An 18,945-nucleotide genomic window follows, 5' to 3' on the forward strand; every position below is an offset into this window, starting at 1 on the left:
ATATATATATATATATATATAATTAATAATCAGTGATCGCAGTGCTTCCTTTGCCACTGAATCTACAAATTCCACGGTCGTTCTCTTTATCTCCGCGAGCTCTACTCCATATCACGCACAAGCGCGGGGAACACTCGCGGCTCGCATATTCGCAATTGTACTACCGGGGATGGACTGCACGAGTATCCTCGGCTAGTTTATTCCCCACCAAGCCTTTAAAGAATCCTCTACTGGCCGTGTACCCGAGAGCGTCTATTAAGACACACGTGAACCTGTCAGAAGCTAGACGAGCGCGTGTCGTTAGCATGTTTCTGACTGGATTGACGCTTGACGTTCTAAACGCCTTATATCCGCCATGAAATGTACGATTTTTAATTTACCAATTGCGCCGCGCTATTTACAGCGTAATTTACGATATTCCACCCTGCTTCGCGAGCAGCAGGAGTACCGCGGGTTGCTTAGGGAGATTTATTATTACCCGTGAAATTCAATGTACCGCCGTTACTCGTTTCGGCGCGCGGAAGGAAATGCCGAACATGCGTGCGATGGTTTTAATGGAAGGGGCTCCAATAGGGATAACGGAGGATTCGAAGCTCATTACGCGCTGTTCCGTTATGGGACGAGCTTATTTCGCCCGGGGTTGCTGGGTTTCAAGAGTATAACGGACGTACCCGAATCCGCGGGAATACCGGACGGACTAGTTCCCTCCCGAATACGTGACACTTCGGGGACACGAACACTGGGCTGGGCGGGCGCCCTTTATTCCGTATTCTCGGCGAGCCGTTACGCGCGGATGGATGATTATTACGTGATTCGTAAGAAAAATGGGAACAGTACAGTAAACCAGACCGGCGGGGATGTGTGACGAGTCCCAACGCGGGGACAGTTTTGAAATATTTTTTTTCTGGGACTGTCGAGCCCAGAGCAATAGCCCGCGAAACTTTCTTGTTACATCTAAGCATACCAATTGCAAGGGGAACCGTATCGACCTGACTACGTGTTTAGAAATTTTAGAAATTTTACAGTTTGAAGTTGTTTGTAAAGATATTTTTCATTCTTAGGAGTTGTTTGTGATCGTCGCACCTCAGATTTTTAGCTTGCTATTAATTCCGAGGCATGCGAGGTCGCGACCTCCCTTGTGGGAAGATCAGTAGTCGTGTAATAACCACCCAGGTTCAACCCAGGCTCATTAACTTCGTTTAGTCGAAATGCGCGCCAGAAACCTGATTTTCCTTTGTTCCAACAACCATGTCGGATTGTTTCGTTCCGCTGCTCCGTCATTTAAAAGGAGCCATGGAATACGGTGATGGTGACGTTTGCGGTCTGCGGGTCTTATGAAAAATAATTAAAAAGGCTACTTCAGCTAATTGGATGATACGAGTGAAATGTACAGTAGGACTGTATTCTAGCGGTTCTTAATCTTTTTTACCGTGGACCCCCTTTAAAGCCCTGAAGTACCTGAAGTATTTATTTGAAACTGCACTAACGGCCTTCAAATTTGAGAAGAAGGGAAAAATAAATAGATACACGAACTCCTATTACAATATTTTTATTGCAATGGTTCCATACGATTTTAACATAATAATATATACATCGCGCTCCCCCCCCCCCCGTCGGGAGTCCGCGGACCAGAAGTTAAGAACCGCTGCTGGATTTAAATAATTGATCATTTAATTACGCGTACAATTTGGTTTGCTATTTATATACACGAGGCCCTCTGATCTCTAGGAGCACCAGAGAAAAAGTTCCAACGAAGCGGTTTGAAAAATGGCCCCCGTCCAGGATTAATCGTTCGTCAAGTTATTATGCAAATGATCCCAAGCTTGCAGCGGAGTACCGCGCGTACAACAAACCATTGAGGAATCGCGGTCCGCTGAATGGATCTACGAGGAGCCGTTAGACGACAACCCGCGATTTCCCTTAATTATCCGTCGTCCACCGTGATTATCCAGCCATTATTACTGATCATAATACTCCTTTCGTTAATACTTTTTTCCACTGGCCGAGAAGCGTGCATTCCCTGCCGTGGAATTAACTTGGAATTCCGCTCTTCTCTCTCTTCCTCCGTGAATAACGACTGAGAAATAGTTTAACGCCTCCATCGTGCTGAACGTTAGGCTTTTTTTTTCTCGAATGGAATAAGTAATAACAATGCTATCCGAGCTTCTACACGCATTTAACGGTGCATCGACCTACGAAAACGAACAGTTCCCCGGATCGAAAACAATCATCACAAGCGCAACCGATACCGAAACGGCTTGTGCCCCTCGAAATACCCGTCATTCCGAGGCAAATTTAGGTTAAGTACAATCATTCGCCGGTCGATACAGTATCATTTCCCGCGCTGCCCACGAATTACGCCTGGAATTCTATGAAAACGCTTAGGCTCGCAGTCACGCGAACGTTTGAGAACGTACCGTAACCTCTTCTGCCATAAATTCGACACTGCTCGGGTATAGCATTACTAAAATCAACATTCGAGCAGAGATTCGTACAGGGGATTCTCCAAACATCTGAACGAAGCGCAGTATTCGGTATTTTAATAAAATTTCGATAACTCCGAGGGTTTAACAAAAGGTAAGACAGAGGAGAGTAGTGGGGAGGAGTAAGGGACGAGCTGAAATCGCAGAGTACTTATATGGCTCATTATTGTGTCGTGTATTTCCTTTCACATCGAGTGCACCGTTACCGATATCGCTTTACAATTTTTTTCTTCTTTTCCTTTTCATACAAAAGAGACGATTCGATGATCACTGCCGTTAACATCGTTACCTTATAAGACTTAGAGCGTCTTTGTTACACATCGTGTCTCGTAGATACAATAATATATATAATACATATATATATATATATATATATATCTTTGTCCTTAGCGTAACCATCCTCTGTAAATAATCGAATATCATACAAAACCTAAGGCTACACGTAATTTAACCTCGACTCGCCGTTCTGTAATGTACGAACGTAAACATGCTAATGCGACACGCGGCTCAAATTTAATCGTCCGTCAATATCCCGCGCAAATTTACAAGAGTCTAGCTTGTAGAAATAATATCGGAGACGATGGCGATAGGCCCTAGAGCTGTTCGAGTGGCTCGAAATTCGATTCGAGCCGAGACTCGGTTTGGGGCCGTCCTTAAATTACGTAAAGGTAATTTTGGCGATTTCTTACCCCCTCCCTGCCCCAGTAAAAGAATTCGTAAGATTTGATATTGCAACCCCCTTCTTGTGTAATATTCTTTACATCGAATTTTTTCAGTTATTAAAATTCTTTTAAAGGTTTATAAAATTCATTTAACTCGGTTTCGGGAAATTTAAACTGAAACTACTTTTCTGGAACGTTAATGATAGAATTTGAATTTATTGAAAGTTAGGTTAAACATATTACGTAAGACGTTACCCGACTCCTCCCCCCCCCCTTGTAAGAAAACGTAAAAATATCGCGACCCCCCTCCAAAAAGCGTTACGTAATTTAAGGACGACCCCTTTCCGATCCGATCCGAGCGGCTTGAAGGAACCGAGCAGTTCGAACGTGTTTCAACCGGCTTGAAACAATCTAGTGGCACGAACGATCTGAGCAGATCCATACGTACAATGTACATCCTTCGTGCAGATTCATATTATTGAACAGTTCGCTATATCGAGTATGATAAATGTTTCGGATATTTTATCGTATGTTTTTCTAATGGAGTAGATATAATGATCACGCTGTCCGACAAGGTTTTTTAACCTTAATGAAATATATCGTTTCCGATGAACTTTTGCTCGCTGAAAACGAGTTTGGCGGTGAAAATGGCGTAGCACGTCATGATACATCGATGTTATGAGTCCACTAAACAAACAATTTGTTTAAACAAATGATTGCAAAATTACATGTTTCGGTACATATAGAATCGTGTTCTGCGGGGAAAATAACTAAACAAATATATTTATTCGAAAACTTTTTTCACAATATAATTTGTTAAACAAATTGTTTAAACAAATTAATTTTACAAATCGTATGTCGGATTCGGAATCAGTGAACTTATTACTGTAAGAAAAGTCTTAGCCCTTTCGCTACAGTTCCCTCTGTCGGAAACTATACTCGTACTCGTTTTTATATTAAACTCAATATTCGAATGTAAATGAAATAATTTTGTTCATAAAATTGTATTTGCAACGACCAGTTTCTTAGCGTAAATATTCTTTGTTTGTAACTGTCATGTGAAAATTTTCATTGCATGCTCGCTATTTTGAAACGTAAACGCTTTGCATTAGACGAATATAGTCCTCCATAGTAGCGAAAGGGTTAATATAGCTTGCAATATTCTAAGCACTCATATTTAATTCAGCCACTGCATTGCAGTAGCGCAGCTCGAAAGTTTTAATATTTCCAGATCGTTCGAGCCACCCGATTGTTTTAAGCCGCTCGGCTCGGATCGGTTATTCGAACCGAGTATATCCCGGCTCGCTTTTTCCGAGTACTCGAACGGCTCTAATAGGCCCTCTGTCCGGAGCGTGCACGTTCCCATTCCCCGATCCACTGTAAAAGCGATTTGAATTTGCGCGCGTCCGTCTCCATTGCGCCTGCGCGCGCAGTAACCGCCCACCACAGTTCGCGGAGAGGGGATCGATGCTGCCGCGGTTAATTCGAACGATCACGCGGATCGCCATCGACTTGAACTTCCGTTTGGCGACGAAGAGCACCTGAAACGGGTAAGTATATTCGTGTAAACATAGGCTCGTCATCGCTCAGTATCCTACTCAACTCGACACGATCAAGGTGTACTATTCGTGGTTTGCGACTGACATTAACTTCCTCTTCTTGCGATCGGTGTAATTTACTCGTCAACGGATCAAGGACGGATCCAGAGGGGGGCGATCGCCCCCCCCCAAGAGTAATAAAATAGAAAGATATTACGACATACTGTATTATTCTGTATAAATAATTAATATGAATTTAATTATTTAGGCTATAGTGTCAGATAGAGATATTAAAATATAAGTTACAAGCAAATTTTAAATCTTGTAAAAGAAGGTTAAAAAATAATACTTATTGTATATAAATACTTATGTACTTTTACATATTTCGCCCCCTCCAAAAAAGGCTCTTGAATCCGCCTCTACAACGGATAATGACAGCTGTCTATGTTTACTCGAAGTTTCTCCCGTTTCAGGTTAGTACCTAGAAGGGATACAGCGAGAGGAAAGCTGCTGGGTGTCCCTAAGTTTACAGCTCTGAGGTTTCGGAACAAAAGGCTCTTCCGGACCTCTTTTTACAAAACCTCAAAGCTGTACACTTTGGGACGCCCGTAGCTTCTGCTACCTTGAATGTGATTGGTTTTGAACGAAGTTCTTTGAATTGTCAATGATCAATCGAACGATTCGCTTTCGATAACTTTGGAGCGTAAGAGTTCGTCGCGCGATGGTTGTAGGTTAATGGCAGAGGTTCTCCCAGCTGGGCTGCAGATTTCCGATGGAGTGAAGGTAAATACACATTTGCGAGTGACGCCTAATCGCGACGGTGTACACGAATACACGCTGCGACGTATTGAAAAGGGAAATGGAACCGCGGTAATTCGTAACGCACTCTTAAATACGGGCGCAACGGAACCTACATGTTTGTACATGGTAATACGATACAGTAACGAATGGTCGCGCGTGTACACGCCGAGTCTCCGCTTAACGGATGGTCGTCAAATAAGCAGAAAACAGTTCGGTACAGGCTACTCATTGAAAATTAGTTTAACAAGTCTATACAAGTCACTAGAGGCTAGGTAAAATATTTATTGCTACGGAGGAGGGGTTAAGTGATCTCATTGAATTAATCGTAACGAATACTTTCGATAATACTTGTCCGTAGTATTCTTCTAACGTACCGTCAGCGTATACTTCCTCCGCGGCAAGGAAAGATCGCTGGGAATATAAACATACCGGGTGACCATTTTCATTGCAAGCGGATGCGTTTAGAAAAGCACGAATTTTTTAGCTCCAAATCCTATCGAAATATATCCGATTTGTAGGTCGAAATGGAGTACCCTATATACAGGGTGTCTTAAGAAATGTTACATCGAGGAATTACTATAACCGCAATAGTAATTGCCTCGGGCATTTTAGAATCAAGTTTTTCAGTTAATAGAGATAAGTAGATTTCTCTCACTTCTATGAAATTTCCGCGACCTTGATGCGACATTGGAAACCAAAGGGAAGAGATTTGAATGTAGTGATAAAATTTTCACCGCTCAGCAATTTTAAGAAACCCTGTATATATAAAACTATCTGTCCCCTGTCGTTTTGCTCCGAGTGTGTACCGTTTTAAAAACAAAAGGGGTAGTTACAAATGTGTGTAACGTTAGCCGGTGATTACACTGAAAGATTACTACATACATATCGCTGTATCAGTTGTTAATTATAGAGTATTAATATTCCGACATCATGCAGTCACTTGAACGCAACTAAATTAGGCTAGATCGTAAAACTTAACGAGCTCTGTTAGTTACAATGCCAGCGCTTCAGCAAACGCGCTGGAAACACGCAACGGCTCGCCATTTTCGTGAGCTACTTTCGCCCGGCATTTACACGAGTATCCTGTAAAAAGTCTTTAAAAAATCCGCGTGTATATGTACATCCCATGTATCAAATGTAAAGGTTGTCGGAAATTATTGAAATCAGCGGTTAATGGAAAATCACTAGTTATAAAAGTAGAAGATCGAGTGTACATAAAAAACGTGGCCAGCGTCGCCAGTTATACAAAAATTAGGGGCTCGTGATTAATCACATCTTAAAAATCATCAGTCGCATAGAATATCACAGGAACGTTAGTAGGTGCCACTGGATTTGTGTATACTGCTTGTGTACGCGAATATAGAATGATGATGAAAGAACTTTAATACCTGCACGCGTCATTAATTTCGCCGTAGCGTTTCGCTCTGGAATTCATTTCCAGACAACATTTCGTGCCCGCAAAGTCGCTCGAAGCCTGCGCAGAAAGCTTTCTGGACTGTGAGTAGCGGATGACGCATTATAAGAAACGTAAGAATGCCCTTGTCAACGATCTTATTCAATACCATTTCAAAATTCATTTCGTGTATCAAAATTGTATAAAACTTCTCGTTCCAAGCATCTCGACTTCCAAGCAAAATAGAATTTCTTTGTTTACGCGAGCAGACTGGGGTTCGCATTTCGATTGATCTATTATGCTTGGCAAGTCTTTTATTCCCTTGTTTCCTTAGTGTAATAAGTTTGTGCTGCTACGATGCTAGAGACCGGACTGCTTTGCCGAACAACAGTCGAGCGCATCTCCTTTAAAATAGCGAGTCCTTTTCTGTAAACAAATTTATTTCAGCTTCGTATCTTATAATTATTTGTCAAAGTGCAGCACAATCATATTCACAATATCATGGTTCACCGTTATGGCAATACAGCAGAATTTACAAAGTTCTACGCTAGGTCGTTCGAGTACTACGGTTAACGCTGCCTCCTCGCTATAGAGATGAATTTTCTTGAATGGCATCATTAACTCTTAGGTGGCAGGTGCTTAATCACCGCCGTCCGAGCGCAGGAGTATTTTCTTACATCTCGCACGAATTACTGTCCATTAGAAACCGCCGCCTCCACCATTACCGATACTCTAGTCATACAACAGACGTCACGCACACGTTCTTACGGGGCACGCTCTATTATAATTTGCACTACAAGTTTCTAGCCAGTTACATAGAGCCATTTACCTCGAGATGAATTAAAGTTAATTCCAGATCGCCGATTAATTCTTAACGTCGCTTCTCATTTAAATAAAAGCTAACGCGTTGACACGGCCCGATTGCAGTAATAATGTGTGCCGCAGTAACTTCCCCTCTGTTTGGCAAAGACACTGTTATTAACTTTAACTTATGTCCGAGGTATCGTTTTTAATATAATAGCGTGTTTCAATGTGCACCTTACAAAATAACAAGTTCGCTATCCTAATCGAAATATCAATGCGGCTGAAAAGAATTGGATACCCGAAGCTTCGTCTTCGAGGTGGGCCGTATCCTTGTGACAAAAGTAAAGAACGAAAGTTTGCGTAGATCAATTTATAACAATGCTTTTAATCCTTCTACTTCATACACTGGCTGCAAAAATGTCGATGTTTCCTTTATACACGTACTATAATATTAAGATGCGTATCGAGAACAATACATGCAACCGATTGTAAAGCCGCGATCACAGTTCCCTCGATTTAACCGCCAACGCTTTCGTTACATTTATTGTTCTCCGTCGCGCATTTCTGTGTGCACGTGTAACACGATCCCCAGCTTTGCGAAACAAGAGTCCGGGACACTTATTAGTTTTGCGTACGATTCTTATTAAATACTTAAAAACCGCAGAGTCTATAAATAACAGTTATTGTTCTGTACTTAAACATCACTTATTCTCTCACTGGTAGTAGTAATAACAATATAAATTAAAACAGATAGATTCGTTAGATGATCGGGCGCTGCGCTTGCGAGTTTTATTTCAGAAAATATAACTTTGTGAATTCGCTCGAATGAAGAATAGTTTAGTCCTTTCCGCATACAATGCCTGTACTTCCGACAGGTGCTTGTTGTGCGCGTTAATTTAACTTACAAGAAATTACGCCGAACAGAGATTTGAGGTGTATTCGTCGCACAAAATGTTTAAGAATCCCCACCGTGCTGAAAGTATCTCTAAACTCCACCCAAGGTTAATGCGAATAAAGTACAATCTCGCAAATATCTATATACAAATAGAGAAATCCAAAGAAGAATACTTGCGATTATAAAAACTTCTGCCTAATGATCGTAATACAAATTTATGATTGTGTCAGTAAAATTATTTACAGCTTGTCGAATAGATTCTTATAAAGCAGGCCTAGTTTAAAGTTATTATCTTCCGAGACTTCGAAGCGGTGGAAATTCATGTACACTTTGCACCGTTACAGGATACTTATACGTACGAAGTAAGCGTGTCACGAACATAAAAGAGATATTGTCACATCGTTCGTTAATAATACAGTAAGCAACAGCGACAGGCGATAGACAACGATATAATTACAGACGGAGAATATACGTCTCTGGGACTCCTATCAATTACAACATAATCGAAGCGCCAGCTAGCAATTAATTAGTCCTCGAGTAATGAGCCGATTATACACACATGTACATCGAGTAGGTGCGTGCCGTTCGGCACGGAAATGGAATGAAACTGATTCGAACGGTGAAAGGAAAGAAAAAACAGTTTGCCGACCGAGCGGGATGATAAATCAAATTTAACGTGATTGTCCCCTGCCACTACTAGTGAGTGGCTTAGCAGCGCACGTGCCGGAGTTAAAAACTTGACTAGAAATGAACGAGCGTGCGAAGGAATACAATGTATGGTAGTGATTTCGCGAATTTCCTTACACCAAAGATTCCATTTTTTCTTTCCTTATCTATAGTAATCTCGTCAACTCGCTTTCACCACTTTTCTGCCGACGCTATCCACCGTGCACCAGAACACTAACAGCTATAGGCAGTTCTTGCGTCGAACATAAAACCTCCCTCTATAGCTTCGGCGCAGTGACTCAACGTGGTTCTTAGATCGAAAACTTAAAACAGTTCCTTGCGAAGACGGCTACTAGAAAAATAATGCGTTCGATTAAGATGCGAGTAGCCCAAGCCGCTTCTCGACTTATACATGGCAGTGGTGGGGAATCGATCGACTAAATGAAAACTACATATGTCTGTCCGTGTTCTCAAGTGAAACCTAGCTCCTACCGTAAGCCCCCCCCTCCCAATTATGCGTAACATTTAGTCGGCGACTTACAGAGCACACTCGCTGGCACGCCACACACACAGAGATATCCCTAGAATTTTCTTGCGTATGAAAAAGTAAAAAATGATTCTCCCACATGTGTTACAATTCACAGCGGTTTACAATGCCGCGTACGAGCTAGGTACGCGCTCTCTTTCTTTCGCGCGCTCCCCAACTGAATTAGAGTATCAGTCTTTCTTTCGAAGAGAATTCAGCGCCGGGCGCGCGGTACACACGCTCCTATTTATATATGACACCTTATCTTACAGATAAATCTTCCACGCGTGCGTGATGTGATTGTTAGTAATCATAATGTAAGGTAGATCATATTAGCGTTTGATCTCTCCTTGTCACGGTAGAATAACAACGCGCGTCGGTAGAAACGTTTGGAAGAATACAAGAGTCCAGCATTCAAACCATATGAACTTTACCATCTACATTTGACCGTGCTCAAAGAAACTTGTTAAATTATCGATACGCTGAAATTAACACGCTGCTTGGATCCATAAAAGTTTGCCGGCTCCTATGAATCGTAATATCAATATCATATAAGTCGAAATATCATATAAACATTGGAATATACAAGACACGATCAATGTTAGATCGTAAGTTATATGGTCCACTTATCAGCATATTCATACGTCTTATAAATAGGCTCGGTACTTCGCTAGTCCACCAAGTAGCCGTATTTTGTTAGTAAAAAAAGAAGCACTTACTTTGCTGGGTCAGTGCTCTCTCCTCGACTCTTCCATTTCAATCACAAGATATTTAACACACCGTTTTCGTGGTTCCTTTCTCTTGGCATTGTCAATAAAAATAAGTGATCGAGATAGTTTCACAGCGTCGCTGAGGGTCATCACTGTACTACACTTTGTAATTATTTCATTCGTAGAATCCCATCGAACTGATTGTACGATTCAGTTGAAAATTGTCCAGCGTCCACTGCTTGTTGCATCAGCGAACGTCCTTGGTACACATTACCTGGTAGTCCGTGCACAAGTAGCTCGGGTTTGAAAAGTTTCTAGCTCCCCGTGCACGTGTAAGTCTAACGTACAATGCTGTCATCGTTCGCCAATACTCCAGCGATTTCTTTGGTTAGCCCAATACATGTTCTCTTGAGCGTTCGTACGTTGTCACTATCTTTTTCATACGTCGAATGTCTATTACGCACATCACCAAACATCATTTAAGGTATCTCAATCTTATCGTGGCATTAAGAGGCTGACTCGTCGTCCGCCAAATTGTACAGATCCGAGTAATTCACGATAGCACGGTATAGAAATTCGTATTGCGCCTGAAACGTTAATGGAAACATTAGCTTTGCATGCCTACCGTAGATTTTGATTTTCTCGCACGAAACTCAAGGTACGTACAAAGGTGCTGATCATGCCGTGTCTCTGTGAGCGCAGCTTCTTCGTCGTTGTGAAAATGTCCACTCGTTTCTCAGTCCGCAGCTGCTGAACCAGTATGCTAAGAGCAACGAACATCGAACTCCTGTCAGACCCGTAACTGCAGTGCACCACCAATGAACCGCTCGACTCCGTGACATTCGTAAGCGTTTGGTTCTCAAGCTCGATCAGACCACGGGTTACTTCAGGTACTTCTCCTTCCACTGTTGGCCATCCGTGGTACTGGTACTGCGTTACCACCACGTTCTCGTCGGTTTTCATATTGGAAACGGAGAATTCGCGGCGAGTGTAGTACGGGCAACTCTCGCTCTGAATGTATCTAACTCTTATGTGATCGTACACGGCTTCGTCGTCGGGCCAGTATCGTGGACACTTCCGTGGACCTTCGTTCAGCTGGAAGAAGTTCCATGTATCATATTAGAAAGCTCTCAGAGGGATTAGTAGTTGAAAGTAAGGGCAACGTTCGCAGTGCATAGTTCTTACATTCCTTTCGATTAAAACTTAACGACTCATTGAATGTAATTCTACAATTCTGAACCAATCTGAATACTAGTAGAGTCATCGCATTTAATGTTAGAAATCTAGTGTGCAACTTAGGCGCAGAGTTGGGCATTATTCGAATAAAAAATTATTCGTTATACTCATATAACTTCATTTTATTCTCAAATAACTTCATTTTATTCCCAATTCTTATTCGAGATCATTCGAATACAAATTTATTCGAATAATGCCCAACTCTGTTTAGGTCGTCCTTAAGTTACATAAGGTTTTTTGGGGGGAAGAGAGAGGGTCACAAATTTCTTACGTAATATTTTTTAAATGCAAATATAAAAAATATTACTTAAGGAAGGGCGAGGGATGGAGGAATATAAAATCTTACAAATTGTTATACTGGGGGAGAAGGTAAGAAATCGCCAAAATTACCTTTACATAATTTAAGAACGGCCCCTTAATATCATTCGCTCTCTAATATTCTTACCTACAGCCAGCGACCCAAACATATTTCTCGCTTGACTTGAAACAAAATTAATGATTCCTACGAAAGATAAGTTGCGTGCCATGTGCTGCACCTACGCAACATTGAGACCGCAGGACATGAAACTAAGAATATAAAACTGATCGTAGCTCGTTCCACCTCTTAAGAAACCACAAGTTTACTCACGTCGGACAGCATCACTATCGTAGAAATGCCCTGTTCCGAAATCATTCGCCAGAAGTCCGCTATGGTGGTCTCCAGCGGGTCTTGAGTGATAACGAACGACTCCGAGTTATCGTAGCCCTCGATAAACGAAGCGTTTATGTACGTCGAATGTTCTCTGCCCGGAACGGGCGTGAGTATCACCCGATTCCTGTCGTACGGTATTATCAATTCGCTTCTATTCTTGCTCTTGTTCTCCTCCCCTCCGCCCACGGAGAACGACTTTCTGTCCTCCAGCACCGAGTTGATTTTCTACAAACATACCACGTACAGCACGCGCCCCTTTACCTCATCGGAAACATTCCAAATCCAACATCCACTTACATCGTACTCCTCTTCCATCCTGCACTTCTCTTTACCATTCTCCCTCTGCCGCAGCTTGGCGACGGTGGCCTTCAGCTGGGAGGAAGGGATCTCCGTGTCGCCGTACTGCGCCATCTCCATCAGCGCGCGGTAAATGAAAATATACTGTTTCAACGATTGCACTAAGAAGTTCCGCTGGTGTCTCAGGTCGCACACCGTGTTGAAGATCGACACCTGACCCTCCTCGGCAAGCTGCTGCAGCAGCGAGTCCAACGCCACCAACGTCCCCGTTCGCCCGACGCCGGCGCTGCAGTGCACCAATATCGGCCCCTTCTCCAGTGAGTACGCCTCGTTCACTCTCTTAATGAACCTGAGTATCGCGTGAGGGTGCTCGGGCGCCATGAAGTCCTTCCACACCAAGAAATGGTACTGGACGATGGTGCGCGTGTCCCGTTCCCCTAATCGGGACATCTTCAATTCGCGCACCACGTAGTCCGAGTAAGCTCTCTCGCGGATATGCTCGACGGTGATGTCCCCGACGTTCTTGGTCTCCCCTTTGTCCGGCCAATACTTGGCGCACTTGGTCTTAGAGTATTCCTCGAGGTTGGTCAGCATGAGTATCAATTCGAGGTGCTGCTCCCAGATCATCCTCCAGTAATCGCAGACGGTGTTCTCCATCGGGCCCTGGGCGCATATGAACTTCTTCCGCTCCTTGTACCCCAGCACGAAGTTGGCGTTTATGTAGTCAGACCCGCAGATGCCGTCCATCTGCGCCAGGCGTATTCTGGTCTGGTCGTAGCACTTTATATCAGGGTAACGGTTCTTGTAGAGATTCTCCCGCGCCTCCGAGGCCCTCGTAGTGCGGTCCGTGAACTTGTCCGGCAGCAGCTCGAACTCGTGCTGGAAACCGTAGTCGGAGTCTCGGTGTCGCTCGAGGTAGGATTGAAGCAGGTCGCTTCTAGGAATCGGGGGCATGTCCGGCGGGCTTGCTGCGACGAGCTGATGCCTTCCTCTGAGACTCCTGCATAGGTGCCTAACAGAAAACATGTATTAGAGCTTGTGCACGCGTCGCGGTCGGAAGCACGCTCGTCGAACGCTTCTCCACACCTGAAACTATTCCTCAGCGTGATCACCTCTTCCCCCCTCTGCTGCGCGCGCTTCGTATACCTGTGCAATATGCAGAGCGCGATCAGGAGGATAAAGATGATCAGTATGAGGGCAATGGAGATCTGCAGGATCACGCTGAGCGTGGTCATGTCCGGCGACGTCGCGACCCCAGGCTCGGATCCTCCGTAAAGGGGATTGAAGTAGTTGCTGTAGGCTGGTAGAAACTTGTCCCCCTGGTTCCCGAACACTGCAAAATGAAAGCTCGCTGCACCGTTCGACAGAGAAACCGCGACATACAATCAGAAATATTAGCTGTACCGATCACTTCAATGAATCCAGTGTAATTAGCCTTCTCATCCAAGAAACCATCCTGCGGTAGGTACAGCGACAATTCGAGCGACCCGTCGCCGCCCTTCGTCTTCTGATTGGCCGCATTGTCTCTTTTCCTTCTCGCTATGTTCTCTGTGTGGTTACTATCCATCAGAGCAGCCACTGTTGTCTCTGTCTGCTGCGTAGTGACTGGTACCGTCGTCGTCGTCGTCGTCGTCATCGGAGTAGTCGTTGTTGTTGGAGCAGAGGTGGTGGTCGTCGTTGCCGGTGTCGTAGTCGTCGCTGGCGTGGTGTTTAACGGCGCCAGGGTCGTTTGAACTTCAGGAACGAAGTGTAATACTGGTGGGGCGGCTTTCGGCCGAAGTTCGATACATTTGTCGCACATGGTACTGCCGTTGAACGATTCCCCGTCCCCGAGGAACACCTCCGATATCAATCGGTCGCTGTCGAATGTCTCCGCGACGTAAGCGCCGCCGGAAGGTGAATTGTGGGCGTACTGGTAGGAATATATATCGATCTCCTCCGGCGGCGGTAGATCGCTCACGCTCTTCTGAGGCGCCAATTTGATCAAGTAAACTCGATAGCAACATATAGGCCCGTTCCTTTCGGTAATACGCGGCAGGTAAAGTTTGAACAGCTGTTTACCCTGGTTCTCGATCTTTCGCCACGTCCGCATGTTCAAGCTGTCCCTATCCGGAACTGTGACCGGTGTGGTGCAGTTCCCAACAGCGTCTCTCCCTTGCGTACGAGACCTGGTTACACCGTGCACGCGGACCTTTCGACAGAACGTTATTACTCACATAAAACGCCTGGACTCGATAAGACCAAGGGTTGCGAAGTACGTACCGTGTAGTTTGTATTAGGCGGTATTTGGTTGTAGTTTGTACTGTTCTTTTTGTGAACGCTCCAATTCTGCGGCCCCCAGATCTCGAAGTCCAGACGGCCCATGTCGTTCTTGAATTTAGCGGCGCCGGTTAACTGTATGTTGTAGCGTGTAATAACGCCATTTGGCTTCTCCGGATGGATCCACGTGATGGAGATAAAGCTGGAGCTGCTTATATTGTCGAATCGACAGTTGACGGAGAGATTCTGAGGTGGGCTGGCCACTAAAATTGAAATCAGATCAAGTTACTTGACAGTTTATAGAATACAGGAAATGATAGGGTTACGTGGAACCATTTCACCTCCATCTAACGTAGTGCCGTTCACTTCGATACTCCAGTTCCCACATTCCTTCGTGTACTCGCTGCACGCGGCAATCCTGAATTTGTACGTAGTCGCGGGATCAAGATCAACGAATGCGTACACAGTGAACGGCTGTGCTGGATAGACCGCCTCTCTTTTCTGGTCTCCATGCGTGGCCATTAAATTGTAATAGTGGACGTGCTCCTTTAAGTCAGCCGGTGGTACTGTCCACCCTATCGTGATGGAATTCTCTGTGACACCGTTCACAGAAACTTTTGGCACAAATATAGGATCTGCAATGAATTTTCCGAATAAGCTGCTCCGTCGAAAACAGAAATGCATATACGTAGGATCTGCGCCTTGTCCCTTACCTTTCTCTAGAGTGGTGATCCAACGTGGATCTAATCTAACGTGCGAAGCACCAACAGTGTTCATAGCAACGATACCAATCTGATATGCCGTGCCATTTTCGAAGCCTTTCAAAACGTAGCTGGAATTACCGCCGCCGATCTGTTCCGTGTAATAATGGTACTGATCGGTCCCATTTTTCATGTGCTGGATAAAATACTTCTTAATCGGTTCATTGCCGTCGTTTACGGTCCAATTCAAAAATATACTCCCCGCGCCAACTGCCTTCATGAAATCGATGCTGACTTTCGGCACGTCGATCACGAACAGATGCCGGAAAGCACTGATCTCGCCGTTGTAATCGTGCGCTTTGCAAGTATACGTCCCGTTGTCTTTACGCGTCAGGCTTGAGAATTCTAAATTTAATACGGTGTAAGTTTCGTTGATCTGCGTCACAGTAGTAAGATCTTTTAAATGCTCTGTACTTTCCGAATCGTTCCCTTTTACCCAGGCGAACTGGGACAACGGATAGCCATGTACGTGGCATGTCAGATTGGCCGATTCCATTACCTTCGCCCTGACGTCTTCTTCTGTCGTTATTCGACCCGGCTCTAAAGCAGAAACAATCCTTTGTTAGACACGCAATTACGAATTTACAACACCGACATATACTTAGAATCAGTACTACGATTGATAATCACCGATAATTCTGATATGAACGTCTTTCTCCGTCACTTCTCCTTCTATAGTCTGCGCCATGCACTTGTAGTCTCCGGTATCATTCCTGCTAGCTTGCTTAATGTCCAAACGTCCGCCGGATTCAAAATCCTTGATGGTGGTGAGATTCTTTCCATTCCTAGCCCACCATATGTGACCTGGCACGTTAAGTTTGCAGGTCAGCGAGGGCGTACTGCCAGCCTCTATACCCTCCAAATCTTGCGAAGCTGTAATTTCTATATTCGTCGGGTTCTCATTTCTTTGCTCCGTGGTTTCTATTTTTTCCATACCTGCGGGAAACATGCAAGCATATTTTTATCAGCGAGACCATTTAAGTAGCATAATTATTAATCTTTAGATATTGACGATATAATATTAATGCGCAAACAAATACCAAACATTACTTTGTTAAACTGCATTACTTTTAAGTATTTTATGCGTCTAAGTCGGAAAGTCCTTGCCAAGTAACGTGTGAATGAACCGAGTAGTTATCTCGTTAAGTCATTAAAATTGCAGCAGCCGAGTCACACAAACCAGGCAAGTTTTGTCTTAATGGTATGAGTAAGCCAGCGGCTTTAATGTCTTTTACTAAGACTTCTTTCCAAGGAATATCAGTTAATTATCGAATTAATTATCCAGGGTACATAAAAGCTTCATGCATCGTAGCTTGGTACATCTGATATAGAATCGTTTGCATGGGTTTTGAATTCTTTATTTACAGAAGACAATATTCCTTATCGCGATAAGATCGATGACTCAATGGGCAGTGACGTTCCTTCGCATTAAGCGTCTTCTTTAAATTACACTATCACGTTACGAGATTAGATTGTATTTACGTACCGTGCAAAAGTAAACATACGACCGAAAGAATACAAATCCCTTTACAGTCTCTCATTTGACTCTTCCGCCGGTTCGGATTGATCAACGATTCGACGATTCCGCGATTTCGAATCGAACCCTACCCATCCGCGAAAGCGGTAACTCGATATCGCACATACACAAATAGACGAGGTGAATATTCCTAGTAAACACGTAGGAGCGTAAACAAATGGGGAACATTTAAATATCCGTAGTTCCCCTACCGAAATTTAATTGCCAATCCACCCACTTCCTCCCTAAAATCAATCATACTCCCGCAACTGCTCCTAAGGATCATTAACCTTCTTAACGAAGTAATCCCACAATTTTTCTCATTGGTGCCAACGTTTCAAACACATTCCGTGGCGGTCAAATGAAACGGAAATCGATCGAGTTGTAACGCGATTACGCATCAATCTTGACCGGCTAATTCCCCATCAAAACAAAGGTCTCGACGAATTATGCAGGCTCCTTAAAGCTGCATAAAAGCCCTCGGAAGGTTCCAAGAAATAGAAGGTACACACTGTGCGCTGTCTGCTGTACACCCAGCGACACTGTTCTACCTATCATTTTTCCCGCAATTGCTGTGCCACGAGAGCCCCGACCATAAACAGAAGAGAGATCGCGTAGCGAGAGGAGAGATAAGGGAGGAGGGCGCGTCGAACGATAAAGGATTTAAAACGATCTCGATAGACCGGCGGAGTGACATACGATGTCGGTTTCTGTTGTTAATCAATCGTGCATGGCGGGCATCTCGCGCACGCTATTTCGTTCGACTCGATCCGCGTTCGATTTCCGTCGGCGCGTTTGATTGTTGCACGGGGATTATTTAACAGCGGGACCAGCGGCGGCGATAGCGGCACAGGCCGACGAATGACAGCGGCAGGGAGATCGTGCGTAGAGTGACTGGCCCCGCTTATGCATAAACGTTTATCGCAGCGGGCTCGGCGCGGCGCTGGACGGGATAAGAGCGGAGGAAGGCCACCGTGTCGCGTGCGGCTCGGTCGCGGGTCCGCTCGATGGAACGGTCGCAGGACTTACCGGGTTCGTCGAGGCCGGCGACGATGAGCACGGAGAGGCAGAGTACCGTCAAAGGGACACCCGACATCGGTAGGCCAGCTCGGGGAAACATGGCGTCGTGACAACCGGGCGTGAGCGTTGTGTATCCCTGGGCCCTTTTTCTCCCCGCTTCCTGCGAGCTTCGTGCACCGCTGCCCGATCCCCTTTCACAATCCCATGACGTGCGGGCCACTATCGCCTATCGTCCATTTGAATCCGCGGCCCTCCGGTTCACTGTTTCATATCACGCCCCGCACCTTACGTGCGACGCACTTATCCCGAGATGCTCGGCCACACTTCGCGAATCTCAACCCCGGAGCAGCAGCGCCTGGCGAAAACTCGATCACACATTAACGCCGACGCGTGTGTACACACGTAGGCGCCCACACGGCGAGCGGTGCGGAGCGGAGCGTGTGGCAGCGACGTCTGCGGAGGTGCGCTCGAACGAGGACGCTTGGGGTCCGCTGGCTTGGTTATCGACGGAGGTGGGATTGCACGCTGCATTTAAAGCATGCAGAGGGTGCGGGTGTGCGGGGAACGCCTGCCAGGCGTTCGGGGGCCGTGGGCGAGAGACGTGGCTGGAGTAATCCCGCACGCGGCGAGTGCTGAGCGGTTAAGTTATTAGTTGCAAAGGTTCGATAGGTTTTTTAAAGACATTTC

General features: G+C 44.9%; 1 protein-coding gene across 5 annotated transcripts; it reads right to left on the bottom strand.

The window, feature by feature from the left end:
- Window positions 1-7,299: 7,299 nt before the first annotated feature.
- Ptp69d (Protein tyrosine phosphatase 69D) lies at window positions 7,300-18,679 on the bottom strand. 5 transcript variants are annotated; one of them, XM_076830181.1, is made up of 11 exons: window positions 18,268-18,679; window positions 16,353-16,658; window positions 15,675-16,262; window positions 15,303-15,596; window positions 14,965-15,224; window positions 14,107-14,893; window positions 13,849-14,035; window positions 12,703-13,702; window positions 12,343-12,630; window positions 11,145-11,573; window positions 7,300-11,065 (listed from the first exon to the last, which is right to left on the bottom strand). In XM_076830181.1, the coding sequence occupies exons 1-11, from the start codon at window positions 18,356-18,358 to the stop codon at window positions 10,985-10,987; spliced, it is 4,311 nt and encodes a 1,436-aa protein (XP_076686296.1). In that variant the 5' UTR covers window positions 18,359-18,679; the 3' UTR covers window positions 7,300-10,984. The 5 variants fall into 5 exon arrangements, with proteins under 5 accessions (XP_076686296.1, XP_076686295.1, XP_076686293.1 ...); XM_076830180.1 differs by having other exon boundaries at window positions 12,703-13,714; XM_076830178.1 differs by having other exon boundaries at window positions 13,789-14,035.
- Between the last annotated feature and the right edge of the window lie 266 nt (window positions 18,680-18,945).

Source organism: Andrena cerasifolii, chromosome 2, assembly GCF_050908995.1.
Source record: "Andrena cerasifolii isolate SP2316 chromosome 2, iyAndCera1_principal, whole genome shotgun sequence".
NCBI classification, from domain to species: Eukaryota; Metazoa; Arthropoda; class Insecta; order Hymenoptera; family Andrenidae; genus Andrena; species Andrena cerasifolii.